The sequence below is a fragment of the Chiroxiphia lanceolata genome, chromosome 9, assembly GCF_009829145.1.
Source record: "Chiroxiphia lanceolata isolate bChiLan1 chromosome 9, bChiLan1.pri, whole genome shotgun sequence".
NCBI lineage: Eukaryota > Metazoa > Chordata > Aves > Passeriformes > Pipridae > Chiroxiphia > Chiroxiphia lanceolata.
Window position 1 is genome coordinate 3800045 of NC_045645.1, and position 20099 is coordinate 3820143.

The 20099-nt window shown below is 38.2% G+C and overlaps 1 protein-coding gene across 12 annotated transcripts in view; it reads left to right on the forward strand.

Moving 5' to 3' along the window:
* ST3GAL3 (ST3 beta-galactoside alpha-2,3-sialyltransferase 3) overlaps positions 1-20099 on the forward strand; it is a 177782-nt gene that overhangs the window by 52194 nt on the left and 105489 nt on the right. For all 12 annotated transcript variants that reach the window (XM_032696357.1, XM_032696350.1, XM_032696349.1 and 9 more), the window contains one exon: positions 16400-16492. In XM_032696357.1, coding sequence (XP_032552248.1) covers positions 16400-16492 — 93 coding nt within the window. The remainder of the gene's footprint in view (positions 1-16399; positions 16493-20099) is intronic.

The following is a 20099-nucleotide window of genomic DNA, read 5'->3' on the forward strand; positions in this document are numbered from 1 at the left end:
AGGAAGGTAGAAAATAGCTGAAAATACCATAAAACATACCAAATCAATTTTGAAAGAAAAATGGGTGACAGTCTGGGGGACTTTTGCTACCGTTCCACAAGTTCAGCTTGTGTCAGGGTGCCAAATACATTTTCTAAGTTCAGACTGAATTCGGTGGAACTCAGTGGTAAAAAAATGCTTCCTGTTACTCAGTCAAGATGGTACCATCATAGAAGCACTTTCTGGTTAAAAAAAAGTTGGTTGGAGTTGAAAGGGATAATATGTTCTGCACTGATGACTTTGTTGGTAGAAATAATTTAATTACGTCTGTTGTTCTGATATAATCTTTCTGGTGGAATTTTGCCATAGATCATAACTTTATAGGGTTCACTTAATTGACAGCATGTGAGAATCTTGTGTGACTTCGAGCACTGAGGGCAACAATTAAGTTTTCTTCATTTTTTTTTTTTTCTTCTTAATCTTTCATTTGCTCAAAAATCTGTTGCTGGCTGTGTTAGTTGATGTTGTTGTAACTAATGACCTGGAAGACTAACATTTTCTACAAAGGTAGATCTGCATTAAAACTTAAGTGCTCTGACTTGCATTTTAAACAACATACAGAGGAAAGTGTTTGATATAATTAAGTAGTTATGTGTCCTTTTGCCTTTACAGCTTTGGTTCTTTTCATGCATTGCTTTAGTGTTCTCTACCCCAAGGATGTCCAGGACATGTTATTCAGATATAGTACAGTCTGCTGTGGTTACAGAAATGTAATGTTTCTGTTCACTGGTTCTCCTTGAGTTCATGGAAATGGTAATGGAACCAGATTTATTCACTTTGGAAAGAAAATCTGCCAGAAGTGCTTGAGAAGTGATTTTTGTGGGAACTGATGGATGCTGTTATGGGCAGGAATCTCACATGGAAGGGAATTGGGCAGTTTTAAAGATACTGTACGAGTGCTTCATGGAAATGACTGATTCTGAACAGTCTTGTTGGAAAGGAGAATACTAAGATGGAATATGCTTCCTTTCTGGTGCCTGTGCTCTTCTTTAGAAAGTCTTTTAGCTTCTAAAGGGCAGGATAATCAGGTGGGGATTGTTAATGACATACGGGATGAACAGAAAGCTGAGGACTTCTGTGGGCAACGCAGTTTATGAATTAGTTGTTCCCTTAGTCAAAACAAGACATAAGGCTCCTCAGGACCAGAGTAGTGAAAAAGATCTGTTGCAAGAGGAGTTTATCCTTTAGTTATGCTTGTACCAACCATACCATCATTACCAAAATTAAGAGTGTCAAAACAAAATGTGCACAAAGTACGGAAGGGCCAGTTGCATCAGTTCCTCCCAGGTAAAGAGGTTTCCCAAGCAGCAGAGCCACATAACCTTTTTTAAACCTGTAAGAATAAAATCAAATATTTACTGGTCGTGTAGAGAAAAGCATTTATACAAAAAATATGATACAGTTTGCAGGTCTTAGTTCTCAGAGGGGCCGGTAGTTCCTGAACAACTTAAAGCCATCAATCACATTAGTGACTCAGCCAGTGGATTACTAGGTGCCACCAAATGCCAAGATTTGCAGTCACTTTCTAACATCTGTGCTTGGCAACGAGTTGCATGCTTTTGTTATTATCAAATATTTATATTGTAGTAGTTCTTTGAGGCTGGCCAGGTCTTAGAAACAAGAGTCTCATTCACTACAAATTCTGAATCATTCCCTGAGCAGAATCTATGTTTGCATTGAATTAAATGAGATTTCCTAAGGAGGATCAGCATATGAACGTGTAGTTAATTATAGACTGTATTTAATGCTTATTAAGTGGGCCAAGCTGAAGGTTGCATGGTTGTTCTTTGTTCTGTCACTTAGTACTCTCTGAATGCTTGGTTTAGTGACCTTAAGGATTGCTTTGAGTTTGCCTTGGCAGATTACAAATGTAGATTCACTTGCCTTGAGCATATCAGAAGTTCCTTTTTTGTAAAAACCCATGTGATTTGAGGGCTTTTCCCTCATGTTGTTGCCCTCGTGTTTCTCTGCCAGCTTTCCTTCTTACTCTGCTGGTGTGCCATTTGCTCGGTGAGATGGAAGCTAGTGACTGCTGCTTCTGTCCTTGCTTCAAACTCATCCTTCAGAAAATACTTTCAAAGGTATTTTAGCAGTTATATTGGCACTTTGGTGCTTCTAAACAACAGCCAGAAGAAAGCTCAGCTTGGGAGCTTGGTAGATCTTTTCACCTGCTGCCACAGTCAGCTCAAAACTTGGGATGTCAAAATCTCAGCTGATGAGTGATGAAAGAATCTTCCCAGGGTTTGACTTTGACTGGCAAAGAACCACTCCTTCATAAAGTTTTACAAACGTTGGAAGATATGTTTAGCTTCCTGGAATCATTCCACACTTAAACAAAAAGACAGTGGGTATTATAACGTTTTAACTTGAGAGGGGATTTTTTTTTTTCCAAGGTAGAAACAGGCAAAAAAAAATTGCTACTTCTCTCAATTAGAAAAATGGGTGTGAGATCAGTATTGTTGACCACAATAACGTGATACTAACATATTATATAAGTACACTATATTAACTTTATGGTATATATTTTATATTGTGTATTTTGGGAATTTTTAGGCAGTACTTAATCAGGAATATTTTTTTCCAGTGGACTCTGTGTTTTGCGGGACGTTTTGTGATTCTGTGTATTTACATGTTTCTTCATTATTATAGAGTAGATTTGGGAGGTGCAACAAAGATTTTTTGAATATTCGTGATGATTTCAACTTTGTTTTTAAAAAGAAAAGACAAAGAAATTGGGTCTTTGGAGGGGGGGAGAAAAGCCAGAAATAACAGCCTTCACCCTGCAAACTCAAATGAAACTTGATCTAGACTTTGAAAAGACCATAAAAATGGAGGGAACTTGGGCTAGGGAAACACACAGATTGGGTTACTTATGTTTGTTGAAATTTCTTTACTTCAGAGCTTCAATGATGAAGAACTGAAACAGAGCCCCTTCCCCTCATTTTCTTTCTAGGCTGGGAGGTTGCTTTGAAATTGTGTCTATGTGTGGTACTTTGCCATTAAACACTGTAAAAATAAGCAATAAACGTGTTGGATTGCTGGACTTTCCCAATGCCTGCTGCTGTGGGATTTCTTTCTGCCCTGTTTTTTTTCCCCATTTGTCTTCTTATACTCCTGCAATCCTGAAGGGAGGAAAAGAGAAAAGAAGTGAGAAGTCCCAGTGATGTCCCTTCCTACCTAGGCAGGATAAGAGTGCCTCTCATGGGCTAAGTGGAAGGATTCTGACCATCACAACCAAAGGTGTCCTGATACTTTTTCTGCGAGATTATTTCAAGGCTTAGCATGCTTTAGTACATTGGTATTTTCCTGGCAATTGGTTATTTATTTCTCTTTCATTTCAGACTTTTAATTTATCTCCTTCTACTTAATCTCTTCCATTCTGTACTAATTGTTTGAGCATTTGAAATATTTAAGAAAATGAACTGTAGCTATTAGTAGCAATTCAATTACCTGGCTGTTTGTTGTTCATCCATCAAACCTCACACATTTGGGTGAGATGTAACTGCCATCCCTGTTTTTGTTTTGCTCTTCTTAGTTCAGTTCAGTTTGTTTCAATTTTGATGCTTTGGTATTCTCATAAGGACTTCTCATGTGAGTCTTTGTTATGTAGCTTTGGGATTCCTGTGTTAAACACAGTCTCAGTTGATGAAGAAGATAAAGACTGTAGAACTCACAATCACTGGCAACTTAGATAGAACCGATTCATTACGTGGTTTGTTAAGTGCAAAAAAAAAGTAAAAAATTTGTTTGGTGCCTTTAAAAGGGCCAGTTTCCTGAAGCTGGAAGTAATTATGAACCAAACCATGTGGGAAAAGGATGTAAAGCAAGAAATATGAATGGCTGGGCATTGTTTAGAGCAATTTTATACTGTTAGACCCGAAAGTTCAGTTTCATAAGAAAGAAATGTTCATGGAAAAATAATTTTATCAAGAGTGTAAGGGGAGGCAGTGATAATGTATTTATAGAAAAGGTAGAAGTGTGCAGTAGATGCATAGGGTTTTGTTCTGTTTGATGAGGGAGAAAAATTGATCTCCTTAGTATCAACAATAACATTTCAAGCAGTAGACACCTAAGTTTGTGTGCTTTGGAATTGGTATGTCTGGACAACATTCTTGAAAGAATTTCTAAAGAAGTAGTAGAGGACTTTTTGGACTACTAGGGATTATTAATAAATCTTCAAACACTAAGGGTTCTCCATATCCTTGGCAGAAAGTTGATGTACAAATATTTTAAAAGGGAATGACTCACAAGCTTTTCAACCATTTTTGATTCTGAGAACAATAACATATTGACCAACATGTGTTTCCACAGGGAAAAAAAAAGTAATACATATAGTTTGAATTAATGTGTATATTAAAAAATTAGCACTTTTTTTAGATGGGCTTGTTCTTCATGTGAATGTCTGTGAAGGTGCCTGTTGTGTGAGACTGATTTCTTTCTTGATATGTTCCTCTTAGGTCTGGATTTGTATATTTTGTGTTCTTCTAACTAGTCAAACTAGTTGTATAAAAACTGGGAAATCTCAGTTCTTTTTTTCCCTGTACCTGTAGGGTGGAATGCTTGCTTTGCTTATAGTTCTTCACCATAGCAGCATTAACCTAAACTAACAAATGGTGATTTGTTTCCTGGGGTGGATATGGTTACAGCTAATTAACTTCACAAGTTTCTACCGTTGTTTGAGCAAAAATTTTTACAGTTGTTGCATTTATAAAAGGCTAAATTTCCTTTAGTAGAAAAATTCAACTCAGGGAATATCTAATAGATCATAAATGGCTCGGGGATTCTCGTGTTTCTTTATCCTCTTGGGAGAAGAGCACATAAAAAGTCACACTTCATGTTCTTCCTTCAGATACCTGTTCTAAAACTCAGAGATAAATTATTTCAGTTTTGGCCAGCTTCTGCACTGGTGAGCTTGTTATGCTTCTAGTTACTGAGTATCTTCCAACAAAGACTTTCTTGCTCCGTGAATAACTTAGGAAAATTGAATGGGTTGGGCTAACTAAGCACTGATCATTCCCAAAACTTCAGTTAAAGAGTTAGAAATTCTGCTAGATGTTCTGAGGGATCGTGGGTTTTGGTAAGGATTTATGTTAAAACACTGGCATTCATAATTTTATTTTTCATATTGTTCATTCATAATGAACAAGGCACCAGCACGCATTGTGGAAACAGGTGATTTGCTGGTGCCTATCTTGAACCAAAGCAGTTGTGAGCAAATTGTTAAACTGATGCAAGAGCTGCCTCTGTTGAAAATCCCGAAGGTAGGAGCATGATCTCCAAGCATCAACTCTTCTGTACCTGCCTGGCCAGCAATGTTCCACCTCCAAAGAGAAATCTACTCCTTTTTGTTTTCTCTGGGAAATGTTTTGGGGAAACCTCATCTGATGGTTGAATGGAAATCAAGGGTATTCCAGCAGGCCGACGTTATCCTGTTTATCGAGGCTGCCTCTGAAGCATGTCACGTACTCTGAAGGACACACTTGCTATGATATCCAGACACAGCTCGGGTGTCAGCTTATGTCAGCCCCTGATTTATAAGCTGGCTCTGAGGAGGTTTTGTAAAAAGGTGTATGGGAAGAGACAACTTACTCTATTTGGTCTGCCTCTGTCTTTGTCTTCAGCTACGATGTGACCAGAGACATCAGAGCTTTGCTGTCAGCCTGTGCCAAGAAAGCCATACAGACATTTTAAGAATACATAGTAGGTCATCAAGACAGGGAAGAGTTTAGGGGAACAAACACTTACAGGCTTCTTGCGTGCTGAGGAAGGACAGTAAAACCAAGACATGCTTTGAACAGCTGTGATTAGCATCTGTTAGGTAAGAAAACAATATTTCATTTATGCTGAAAGAATGCAAGAAGCCTTATTGCTGTGCTTGAGAAGAACTGCCTAGCAGAAGAGAGGGATGTGATCTGCCAGGCTGGGACACCGTGATCCTTAGCTTTCTACAGAGAAGATAGGCTAGAGGAACTCAGGTTGGGAGAGGCCAAAGGAACTCTGTCAAATATAATCCAGAGGGGTATTTTATTTTACTTGTTCTGTTCCCAGTTTTAAGACTGTAAACCTGACAGTAAGTCTTCATGTGTAAAGACCTCTTTATTCTAAAGGTCCTCTAAAGGACCCCAGACCTGACAAGGACTGATGGGAGAGGTGGTGGTGTGTTATACCCATTGCAGTGAACAGAACATGATGAAGGCTTCTTTGCAGCAGGAAGGTTAATTACAGCTATGTCTGATGTGCCATATTGGGGAAGGAGCTGTGTAGCAGCTGTGCTGTAAGATGGTTTTGAGGTTATGGATGTTTGAATTAGATTATGAGACTGAGATGAGGTTTTCTCTAGTTGCTTTTGAGAAAACCAAGCAACTGGATTAACTTTGATGAAATATTTTTTTCTGCTAACATTACACTGGAGCTCATGTGATTCTTTCTCAGTTCACAGCAGAAATAAAAACAGGCAAAAATGTTACTCCTGACAGTAGCTGCAGCCCCAGTCCTGCTCTGAGAAATGAGAATCAGGACCACAAAGGGAGGGACAGAAAACTGACAGAACATGTATGTGTTGTTTCTGCCTTGTCTGCCATGCAATCTGTTCCAACTTGTTAAAGAAGGATAAACTGAAAAGCCAACAATCAGTGTTTTTGATTTGCATATTGAATGTGTTTGGATACTTCTGGTTGATTTCAGAGCTTTTAAATCCTGCTTAGAAATATCTTCCCCCTGGCTCTTTAAGAGGATTAATCTTGAAGACCTGAAAAACTCTGAGCAGTGTCCTGTACAGCTGCAACATGTTGAGTGCCTTCCTCCTGCCCCTTTTCATCCTCTTTTAGTGATCCTTTTTTACATCATTGAGGGCAGAAATCCCCAAAGGTGGTTGTGTCATTGGACTGTTTGAATCAGGGGCTCTGACCCGTAGAGGAGTCAAAGCACTATTTTATCATCATGAAACTTAGGCTCAGGTGAAGTGTTGCTATTTTGATGAATTAACAAGGAGGAGAGAGTAGGATTTACCCCATTGAAGATGGAAACCTATTTTATTGCTCATCCCTGGAGCTCTCGTTTTGCCTGTTCACCAAACATCTTGGAAAAAACACTTTGTCTGTCTGTCTGTCTGTCTGTTTGTCTTTCTCTTTTGGAAAGCCACAAATAACCTGTTTTTGATGTAGGGCTGATTCAGTGAAGGTGATACAAGATGAAGGAAGGTCTGATCAATTGAGCTGTTTGCAGTTCTTTGAGACAAACTTTATTCAGTTCCCTGACTCATGCTGGTTACCTGTGCTAGTTTGGATGTTGGTTTGATGGCCTTTTCAGACAAGCAGCTGCTCTTTGAAGTGAAGAAGAAAGAAATAAAAAAGCAGTTATCTTAGCATTCACTAGAACAATGTATGGAGATAACAGTAGGGTTTTTTGATCTCGGTGGTTCTGCAGCTGTTCTTACTGTTAAAGGTTCTGGCTATTGTTTATTTTCCCTAAAGCAGTTTGGATTTTTGTTCGTTTTGTGAGGGTGCTTTCAGTCACAGTGTGTGCAAGGGTTCCTCCAGGTCAGAGTTCTGTATTTACAGCAAGGTTTCTGGAGGGAACATTTTTCCTCCCAATATGTAGCCTTCCTCTTCTTAAGGCTTCAGTGTGGTACTTATTAGATTAATTGCTGTCTGCCTGAATTCATGGCATCTGTGTCTAATATAGGTCAGTGAAGACAGCATTTTTTTGGACTACTGCTTCAGAAAGAAGAGTGAGAGAGATTCAAAGCCTCATGACTATATACAGCATTTTGTAAAACTACTGTTAAACCACATTCCCCAATTGTGAGGTCACCTCTGCATACCATCTAAAGCAATTTATTCACTGACCAGTGGTTTTCTCCTCTCAATTTCAGTCCAGCTGGGGGGGGGGGGGGGAGGGAGGAAGCATCCTTATCAAGTCATCTTTTTCCTTATTTTAGAGGAGTTAAGTTGTTATTTTTTTCCCAGGCTGTTCAGACCTTCCAAAGAAAAGTTTAAAGGGCAACCTTTATCACCCTTACCTCTGCAAAGTCACCGAAGAAACTGAAAAGGCAGGATGTTGTGAACAGTTCTTGTTAAAGATTTGCATTTCTCTCAGGTAGCTGATCTTTCCAAGTGGGATTTATTCCCCTAGGGTTTGGTGTGCCAGTTGCCTGTGCAGTAGATCTGCTGCTGCAACAGAAAGGCTTGAACTTCCTGTGTAGAAAATAGAAATGGCCAGACCAAAGATTCACCTGCTCTTATGTCTTGTCTGAAAATACTCCCTATTGTTTAGGGAAGGAGAAAAATACACGACTGTTGAAGCAGTCCTTGCTTCAGTGTCACTCTCCAGGTTCCAAAGGGAGGAAGCTTTGATATTCCCAAGTTGGAGATGCTGTTAGACCTCTTTAGTTTTGATCCCATCTATACATCTGGCATCTTTAACCTACTGACATAAAGAAATCTGCATGTTATATGAAAGAAGTGCTTCCTTTTGTCTGTGTTGCTGTCTTTAGGATAATTTTGCTTGATGCTCCAGTGATATGGGAGATAGTAAATAATAAATCACTGCTGATATTTTCCATATATTCTGCTGTGCTAGTGTGCTCTCACACCCAGCTAAACACTGTGAGTCTCCCTGAGATGAAGTGTTCCATAGCCTGGTGCATTCTGCAATAAAATGAACTACATTTCTCAGAAGGAAGGTGGTGATTTAGTGTAACTTACTTAGTGTAACTGATTTTCTCATTTGGCATTTAAAACTGCTAAGCACTGGATTTGGGCGTTCAGATCTACTGAACTGTATTATCCACAGACATAAAACTGTAATTTCAGATATGGTGCTCCAGGAATTCTTAGTTGATCTTTTTTTCCCCTGCAGCTTTAGGCTTTGGGGCAGTATCTTTGTTTTCAGATGTACTGATTCCTGTTAGCCTGAGCAGAGTGTTCCTGGATTCAAATTGGCTTGAATTATTTATTCTCATCTCTTTGTCACTTGTTTGTCTCTCCTGGACCTACACTGCTGAATTCATTACACTACAAATAGAAAAACCCTGTTCCCTGTCCAAAGGAAGCATTGCCCATTTGTAGATGTAACAGATGAGGGTTGGTGATGAAGACTTAAGGGTTTACAGCAACAAAATTATGACATTGCAATTTATCTTCCTGCATTCCTTCATTTGACCAAAAATGGATGTGATAGGTGAGTGTTTTATTTCCTTTCACACTTTTAATTGCCTCATTTTTATGACCATTGCACTAACAGTGGTTTTTGACAGGCATTTAAATAGAGAATTGCAGCATTTAGTTTTTGCAAGTTTTGAGAATTACATGTCCTAATATAACGGAACATTATAATTTCTGACTTTGGGAAACAGTTTATTTAGACATTCCTTAGAAAGTTCTTCAGAAAGAAGTTCAGCTAGGAATCCCAGCTGACTGCTGAGAGAGTTTTTATTGACTACTGAGTCCTAAAACACATCCCACCTCCAAAAAAATGTGATTATTCTCCATTAGGTTATCGTCGTCTCCTATCTGCGAAACCAGAATGCTGATACTTACCACTGAGGATGGAAAACAGTAATTTTGGACCTATGGAAACTAGAATATATAAAAGTTCAGCATTATACATAGAGGAATTTTGTTGATTGTCAACTGGTTACTTCAACATTAAGTTACAAGTTTTTTGCCCAAAGATTAGTAAATTATCAAAAACTCAAGGCGCAGTCATCTTCGTAATTTTTTTTCTTCCTTTGGTAAACAGCTGCCTTCTGTGAAAATAAGAATTCTGTATTTCATGCTTTTTGTTTAGTCTAACAATTGGTATTTTAGGCAGTTGTTTTTTCCTTTCCCTGTTTCTTTAAAAACACAAGAAAACAAGCTCGCAAATGGACTTTGCTCCTCATGTCTTTGCTCCTCATCTGTGTCTATTTGAACACAATTGTGCTTTTTCTCTGTGCTACTAGTCTTAAAGGAAAGATGTAACTGAAACAGAATTTTTTTAAAAAAGGGGAAAGTTTATAAAAACCAAAGGAGATGGGGAGATCAAGGATATTACTCAATCTTGGAGGAGTATGTAGCATGAGGTCACATACAAAATGTGCCATGGACTTGTGCTGGATTTTTTTTATCTCCATCCTTTGAATCTGGTTTTATAAACTCAGCTTTTTGTTTATTTATTTAAAAGAAACAAGCGAAAACTGTCTGCCTTGGAAACTTCTGATTCTTTTGTCCATGAGGATCCCAGCACTTTCTTAGAAGTTGATAAAAGGCCATTAATTGAGAAGCTCCAGGCAGGGTTGTTGGTCCCTGTGAACTATAAGAGATGGTACAATGATGTAGTCCTTTCTGACTGAGGGATCACTCATAGCTGTGTTTCTTAAGATGTTTATGTATTTAGCACTGGTGATTAGCACTTCTTTTGCCTAGTGGTCTAATTCCTACTACTGCAAAGACCAGGAATGGAACTTGGTGAGGAAGCAGGATCCTTGGGACTTTTTTGTGGATGGAAGCCTTTTTGGTGTGTTTGTGCAAAGATGACATCTCAGAGGGTGAATGGCATTGCAGAGTTAGTGCTCTGCAGGTGTCTGTGCCCCCCTGCCTACCCTGAATTTTCTCAGTCTTCATTCAGGGCTGGGTCGTGGGTTTTGGTGCAATGTCTTTAAAACTTTTGTTTTCCTGGGCCAGTTTAATATAATCTAATCTTCTTCAGCTGCTGTTCTTGAGTAGTCCAAATAAATAAATGAAAGTATGTGTTGATTATCTTTGCTCTTAAGAAATTAATTTCATGAGGAGCCACAAATCTTGGTAGAGAAGCAGAACTGGGCGTATTTAGCATTCATTGTGTCATTTTAGAAACAGGGACTTGGACCATCTTTCCCTGTATTTGGTCATACAGCCTCCTCGGGGAATTTGCTTACATACTGGAGTAACATTTGAAAATATTTACATCTATTTTGCTGGCTATAGTGTTATAGTTGCATTTCCTGTCTCCTTCAGTGTAAGCATTTTGCTTTTCCTCTTCTTTCTATCTGCTCATTCCTTTCTTTTGTTTGTTGAGTTTTGCCTCAGCTGTAACTAAAAAAATAGCAAATATCAAATGCTCAAGCTGTGTAATTCTTTGAACTCAAGTTTGCAAACTTCTAGGAGCTATAATTGGAGTTTCTTATACTTCTGTTTCAGAGTTCCCTAACCCACACTGTACTCCTGTTTGAGCTCCAGCCATGTACCAAGGGGAGGTTTCATCAGCTCATCTTCTGTTTAGGGTGTCTTCCACTCAAGGAGATTCCACCTGAGTGATGTGATGATCATGACTCTACTTATAAAGTCAGATGTGCAAATGCATTTTTTCAGTCCCTTGCTGTTCCTGGTGTATGGGGTTGATTACCCTATAGGTGAAGGCTGCTGGTGTTGTCAATTATGAAAAAGAGTAATGAGGACTGGAAGCTGTCTATTTATTAGGCTATAAGTGAGGTATAAAACAATTCCTATTCAGAGGTCTGTAACCCTTTGATATGAATTGAAATATAAACAAATGCACAGCGTAGCCACTCTGGTTGTGTCTTCATTAGTGTCTTTTTTGGAGCAGTCCTGCAATTTTGAAGCAAATCCCGTAACTATTGCTTATCATATACTGATTGATATGTAGCCTTATTTGAGGGAAATTAAACTGAAAGTTTTATTCCAGAAGTCTACAAAATTGTCTTTGGCCAACACTGAGCCACGAATATATGTCGTGGATACATCTGACCCAGGGAGCCCTACCTAAAATAAAATGCCCTGGATTTCACATGGTGAAGGTATGAGGTCTCAGCATTAACTGCTTTGATTTAGTGATGTGCCAAATTACTTGATAATATTATTTCATTATTGCTCCCTAATACCTCATGATGTTTTATGTGCCTTTCACTGCATTTTCTCATCATATCTCCTATTCATTCTTCACATACCATGACGTACACTTTGTAGAGTTGCTGTGTAGGCATAAGACTCAGGTTATTTTGAACCAAAGAGAAAGAAACCCAAAGGTAAAGGATCAACCTAGCGAGCCCATTGTCAAAGAACTCCTTTTCCTTGTTTCAGTACATGCAATTTGTGTGCAAGAATAACAGCAAGAGACATCAGTCCTCCAATAAGATGATCTCAAGTAGAAAAAAGTTTTTCAGTTTTTACAATCCACAATTTAAATTCCATGTGAAAGGCACAGCAGCAAAATCTGTCTCTTAAAGCAGATTTTGTAATATTCAATTACACGAGCTTAGTTGCGCCCATTTTTTTTTAATAGTCTAAACACTGGGTTGTGTTACTAATTTCTTTCTTTAAATGGATTTAGATTCCAGTCTTATGAGGATGACATGCTGTCCCTGATCAAGACATGGTGAAGGAATTAACCGTGGTGACGTTTTCATATTTGAGATTAAAAGAAGGCACACATCTGCCAAATGCAAGCAGAAGGAAAAATCTTGTTACTTTTTCTAAATCCTCTGAAAGCAGCTGGATTTTTAACTTATCCAAATTGTGAAATTTTGTTAAGATTGATGTCCACATAACAGTGTAGAGAAGGACAGAAAATCTTAAGAATTCAGGATGTGTGCTAGTCTCACAGGAGAAAAGGCAGAAAATAAAGCAAGAGTGCATTTTCTCTGTAGTGGAATAAGCCAATTACTTCCCTTTAACTTCACCCTTATTCAGACGCTTGTTTAAAGACTGCAGATGTTTACAGTTACTGACTATGATTTGTTTTTCTCATTTATTCTGGATACATTTCTTATCTTACTGGGTTTTTCCTGCACAAAATCTGAGCAAAATTTAAAGGCTCCACAGTGTCATCTGATTACATTCTTTCTGCTGTCTCCACTGGCTCTTCAACTACCTCAACCCAGCATGAGAATCAGGACCTGGAATAATGTGCCTGGACCTGGAAGATGTAAGGGAGATTTTCACCCTTCTGCCATACCAGTCATGATAGTCCTGGCTGGCTTAGCATAAAAGCCTTGTGTGTTTGGGATCACCTTGGAGTCCAGGCACAGTAATGGGGCGAGTGAGATGAACCTGTTTACTGGTTTCTAAAGCACTAAGAAAATAATATTGTTTACTTTGGTGCATAGTTCTTGACCCATCTGCTGTAAGCAGCATAAGAACACGAATACAAGAATCAAATACAAACTCTTCTAAGGCCATGCAGCATGGCAGGTGGCCTTTGCAGAATGTGCTTTCAGTTACACTGCATCTCCGTTTGGGAATAAGGAACATCATCAAAGAGGCAGCAATAGATGTGGAGGTGGAGTAGGTACTTTATCATCAAATACAAAGGTGATGCTTATTTGTACACTCAGTTCTGTACACTTCTTCTATTACAGGATCACGTGGTTATAACACTGTGATTTTACAAAGTTGGATTTGTTTTGAAATATGTGTAGTTCTCTACGGGATGCTTCATGCAGGGTGTTTCACATCCTGATTTATGGAGGACTAATCTCTGTGACTCTTGCTGAAGAAATACCCACAAAGCAAATATATGTATCTAAAATGACGTTATCTTGGATAGCTTCATGTGGTAGCAGAATGGTAAACAGCAAAGCTGTGTCCACCCTTACTCTAAATTTGCTCTGAGTTACACCTAATAGGGACTTATCATTATGATCACACTGGCAATGACAGTGTGCAGTGTGTATTTCGAAGAATTTGAACAAATAATGTGTGTCCCCAGATGGATTTAAAACACAGAGTGCCAGTGCCCCTTTCTAGTTTGCTGTAGCCTGCTGAATCAAAATGCAGCTACAAGAAAGGAGATGAGCAAACATTTGAATGATATGAGATGGCAGCTACAGTTGGCTTAGAGAACTGTTCTGCCTCTGGCACTTTGGATCATGAACTTCATCACATCCAAGAAATGTTAACAGCTCGGCCCTGGGGCTTTAGCAGCTCTGGGTGTCTTTGTGGGGTTTGTACTGGCAGCTCCCCCATCAGTGTGTGGCAGTTGGCATTCTGGGCGGTTCACATGTGGGAGGGTTCCAGCCTGCCATTCTTTTGCAGAAGCACCATGATGGGCATCTGAGTGACATTTTAATTTGATAATGAAAGCGCCATTAAATCAGCAAAGAGAAAAATGCCTGTGTTTGTGGCACAAGATATTTTGTGTGACCACTGAGGTCATTTGAGACAGGCCTGCTGTTGAAATAGTTACACGAGTTTGCCAGCAATGACTCATTACCGTGGTGGCTACAGATAAATTCCAATTGCTTTCTACTTGTTTTTGAAGATTTTGGTGTTAGGCGTTTCTGTATGTTGCCTAAACAATAAAATTCCAGCAACACTTAGGCTTGCTCGATAAAGATTTCCCACATTTGGTCATATCTGAAGTGCTGCAACAAGCTGTGATCCATACATCCTGCTGTCCCTTTTGACTGTGTCAGAAGTGGGTATATTTCATCACCACTAACCCCCTCAGTTTTGTCAGCAACAGGCCTTTCCTTGATGTGCCTATTCCTGAAGAGGTCCTGACTGGAGTCAGAACACAAATCGTTCAAGTGCAAGTCAAAGTTCTAGATGCTCACATCTCAGATGCTTTCTCATCTCACATTTAGAGAAATGTATTATAATATCACCTATGAAAACCAAACTTGTGGATTCAGGTTGTGCTAGATAATATTACACCTGTATCTCTCTCTCCATATCTGTATAATATATTTAGAGATATCTAAACTTTGTTATAAGTAATGGTCAGTGTAAATGGCCAAATGTATTGTTCTGCCATCCTACAGATGAGGTATTTTGGTAGTAAAATATTATGTGTTTGGATCATAACTATGCAGCATATCTATGGCAGAATTAGAATTGGATCCATGTTCTTGAGCTTTTTCTGGTGCTTTTTGTCTGAAAAGGTCTTAAGAAATCAAATACTTCCAGTGGCTATTTATTTTCTCCAGTTTATTTTGTCTTCCAGATGTTAAAGGTTTAGATTTTCATTCAGCAGAAATAGATCCTATTCTTAAAGAACTATAGAGGTTCTGTATATATAAGTATATATAAAGTAGTGAAGGAGTTCTGTGTATATAGAGAATTGTCCTCTAGATTAAGAACTATAGGAGGTTTTGTACTGTGTGCAGCTAGTTGTAAAATTACCTGTCCATCTGTTGTTCATCCAGTTGGAACTGGCTACTGACCTCCTGGGACGTGATGCAGGACCAGTGCAAGAAAAACAGTTGCTACCAGTTCAACGTGGAGTTACTGTCATTCCAATATGTAATTTTGAAACTCCCTGAACCCATGCTCAGTGCATTTGGTAGTAGTTTGCTAGTTAAGTGATATTGATGATGCCTGGAAAAGAACAAGGTTGTGATAACAGTGGGTTCTTCAAAATTGTTTTTGTGGATCTACTCTGCAGATCCATACTGTCATCTTCGTTTGACCTGTAGGAAAAAAACCTTTCGTTACTTGCCTACTGCTAACAGAATGGGGTAGCAAATACAGTATTATTGATCGAGTCTTTGCAGTAGTTAAAGACTTGTGGCTTCCACTGAATGTCAAGCATGGAACTGTAAATGCTTTTTTTTTTCTTTGCAGGAATATTAACAATTCTCATACTGTGGCTGACATTAAGGCCTCTAATGTTACTTGGAAAACACAAGTTAATTAACCCTTGTAACGTTTTCACAAAATGGATGAATGTAAAAATATTACAGGTGGTGAATAGGGACACAAAATTAAATGTTTTTTCCAAATCACTCAGTAGGTCTATGGTAAAAGTATGTTCTGGACTGAAATATCTTTTATTGAGTTGCCAATCTTGTTCCTGTACAAAAACTGAATGAAAAAAACCCCCAGGATTCTAAATTTGGCCCAAAAATCCCTAGCCAAGCTGAATTAAGACACAACAAAGCAGCAGCAATGTCATCTCTTCCAAATACTGAAAGCACTCATCCCTTGATGATAGCCTGTCAGAACTATTTGGAGTTTCGTTTCAAATGCTTGAAAGGTATCTTCTGAGTAGTTTTCTAAAGAATACTTTTTCTGTAATTTTAACTTTGATCATAACTTAAAAAAAATAGCTAAAGCAAAGTGCCATTTAAGGTTTTTTCCTTTTAAAAGGTTGAAGTCTAGAATGGTACATTGATATTTGTCTTCCATTAACTTTACCTTGCTAGGTATAAAAATCTTTCAGCAAAACTAGTGATTTAGTGGTATTTCAGATATCTTTACCCCTCTCCTTTGTTTGTTGTTCTCCTGTGATGCTGTAGTGCAACAAATAAATATGGGCTGTGTTTGCTATTACTCCCTGCAGCTGTTTTTCAGCAAAGCTATAAGGAGAAAAATAACTTGGATGATTGCAAAAGCCAGTTCGTAGCCAGGAGAGTCCTAATTCTCTACTTGTTTTTCCACAGGCCTCCAGAACTGGCATCAAAGTATGCAAATTTCTCTGAGGGAGTGTGCAAGCCAGGCTATGCCTCAGCGCTCATGACTGTCATCTTCCCAAAGTGAGTAAATACTGGGGAGGGTTTTCCCCCACTTCCCCTGATGACTTCTCATCCTTCAAGGTGGGTCATCTGCAGAGTTTGTCTTCAGAAGTGTCATCATTCGGTCACTTGATTGGTTCAAGGGGAGACCTGTGTTGAAATTCTGGGCAATTTGAGTGGTAATGGTTTAATTGACTTCAGTCTGAACGGGAGTTTGCTCAAAGAGTAGAGCTCTGGGTGTTGAGTAATAAAACAAATTGTGTTAGTGTATGATACAGATGTGTGGTCAAGCTCACTGCTACTACCTGATGATGCAACAATGAGGAAGCTTTAGTCATGAAGTGAGAGATTAAATTATCTGAAATAGTAAAGTTTTGTTGTTGGTTTGTTGGGTTTTTTTTTTTGTTCTTGGGAGAGCAGGGTAAAGCATCCCTCGGGTGCCTGGAGTTTGCAGAATTGCTGAAAGACAGTTCAGAAGATAGATTGGCAGGAACATTATTCTGTTAAGGCTCAAGGATTTCATTTTGGTGCATCCAATGGAAAATTTGACCAAATAGTTATTTGACCTTTGCACGAGCTTCTAATACATGTGAAAAAGATGCTCTGGTGCAATGATCTCTTTGGCAAAAGAGGCTGTGGACTTTTTAACATAACTGGCATTTTTCCAAGAGATATGTTTTATTTCTTTTGAGTAGGGAATTTCCATGACTTGCACATATGGAGGTGGCCTTCAAGCCAAGCCTGAAACTAGTGGTATCTTTATCTTCTGTCTTTGTTTTTGTTGGCAAACATGGTATCAGAGAGCTCTTTAAAGTAATAAAATAAAACTGCCATTGCCTTGTAACCAGCAGATACTGCAATCAGGTCTTAAAAACAAAACAAAGCACTATGGTTCTCCAACAACAATTCAGTAAAACAAAAAATTGTCAATATTATCTTCTCTGTGAATTTTGGAACTCTGGTTAGAATATAAATAAATACTAGAGCTGAAGGTAAGTACTTCTGAATCCGTGTTTGTGTACATATTAAATGTAAATAGTATAGAAGAGGATAAACTCATATTGCAAAAAATATTAATCTTATTTTAATTTTAAAAAGACTTTAGCTTTAAGAAGGTTTTTTGCCTCCTAGAATCTGAATTGTTATTTATTCTCTACCTCAGAAGCTACTTACAGGTTGCTGTTTAATCCCCTTCTCCCAGTATCTCACTGCATTGAACTAATACCATTCAAAGAGGTAGTAACTTGTCCCTAGTTGAAGCAAGTGGTTGTTGCCTTGTTCATACTTTGAAAAATCATATTCATAGTTGTAAAGACAGCACCTCACTGGGTATTTATGTTCAGTTACTTCTCTAACATGGACCCTAAAACTTGCTAATGTTGACATCTTTCCTGTGATATCTTTGAATTCTCTAGGAATTGAATTCAGTGTTGGACATTTCATTATTTTACCTAGTTCTGGTGTAAGGATGGCTGACCAGTAGTTCTGCAAAAAATTCCATGCTACACTTCTAATTCTTTCTCTTCTGCAACTTCTTTTATACTCAAAGAACTATGCAACGTTAATATTACCAAGCCAGGTATCATAATTCAATATATTAGAGACTCTTAAAGCCAGATTAGCTTGACAGTTCATTTAAAAATTTGAGCTGCATGACTTCTTTTATTCTACCTTTTGTTTTCAGTTGCTTTGTATCATTAGGAAGCCATCATCTCTGCAGCTGACGTTTTTTAGGCTTGGTCTTTGCTGTAAAATGTGTGGGTTTGTTGGGTGTTTTTATTATTTGGATAAAGTTGGTTTGGCCATTTTCAAGCATAAATAAAATGAACAAATGTCCCATTTTAAGGTTCCTGACTTTTTAGTGCAATTTTAAATATAAATAGGCAAAATATGATGGAAATAGCTGAAATAGAATGAATGTTTTTCAGAGGATGTAACTCTTCTTATAAGTGCTTCTTTACTGTAAAAAATGTGAAGTCAGACTTCACCAAGCATAAGCAAGTGCTGAAAGAATTAAGGAGCAATGCCCTGAAAAATCTGAAAATATGGCTGATGGTAAGAAAAGACTAAATATTTGTTTGTTTGTTTGTTTGTTATATGGGGTCCTCAATTCTCATTCTATAAATGCTTGATGCCTTCATAAATAACCCTACCTGGAAAAAATCTTAGGTTGGAGAGTACTAAATAAAGGGTTGGTTACTTCTAGAGAACAATCTGGATTGCCTGATTTAAATGGCCACAATCCAACAAAATATATGTTAATATATCCAATATGAAATAAGACATCTGTGAGGAACAAATGCAGATCATACCTTCAAGACAGAAAAAAACTCTGTCTTGGAAACAGACACAGAAAAATTTTCATGCATCCTCAACAAAATATCATAGCTTAAATGCTATTCAGGTTCATATGTACACAAATAAGTTGAGAAATTTTGTGTGAAGCACTGACTTAAAATTAAAATACAAAACTCCACAATCCAAGACTTCTAGAATACTGTGTCCAGTTTTGATGGCTAAGTGTGAGAAGGGAGGGGAAATAAGAGATGGAAGGAAAGCCACAAAAATGAACAAGGACTTGCTTAAACAGTAAAGTAAACAAGACTCTTAGAAATAAGTCATCTTTCTGAAGCAGGAGTTGTATCCAAATGAGGAGAATAGGAAAGAGCATTAACTTTGGCAAGTTAAATATAAACCATAATGAGGTAGACCAAAAAAAATGTTGAGGCACAACTTTATAAAGACATTAAAAAAAATAATAAAGCTTTTTGTCTAACTGTCAAAAGCAGAAAGCCTGTCAGAGACCCCAACGAGCTGATAGATATTCATAATATTACATGTGAGCTAAGGGAAGGTAAAACTGTAGCAGAGAAGTTATTTGCATTGCTATTCACTGCAGAACAGTTCCCATGAGGGGCCTTCATTTCCAGGGGACAGGCTGGGGAAAGCTGACAGAAGGTTGACGTTTTGGAGCGAATCAGCACAAAGAACTGCTAGGAAAAGTTCTCACTTTGTGAAGAACTCGGTGTTGAAGTTGCCGAGTTACACACGGTTGTGTATAGTCATTGCTTAAATTGGCCTTAGAATGCAAGAATGAAAAGCAGTTAAACGTGCTGGGCTTTTCAAGAAGGGCCTGTGGAGCATTTGGGAAACTGGGAACTACTAGGGAGCCTGGTTTCTGTATTAGCCTCCTCTTAGAACCTATAAAGAAAGAACAGAATTAGTGTTCATTCGCAGGAATAAAGGTGATGACAGAGGGGAGACAAGTTGTCTTCTGCAGCAGGAATTCCTGCCCCGTAAATCTGCTCATGTTGTTTAAATGATTGGATGAGCATTTGATAAAGGTGATTTAACTAATGCAGTATGTCTGGATTTCTTCTTCTCAACAAAAAAAACTCACATAAAAAACCCCGAGCAAACAGAAAACCCCCCAAAAAGTCCCACCAAAGACCAACCAAAACCTTGGTGTTTCAAAGACTTTTGAAAAGTTAAATTGGTGTAGTCCTGTAGTGATTAGGTAGTGACTATGTAAATAAAGATCAGAAACTTTATGGGAAAAATAAGATATATAGTGTATGGAAAAAAGTAAAATTGGACATTACAGGGATGTTACCCCTGGAGCCTTCTG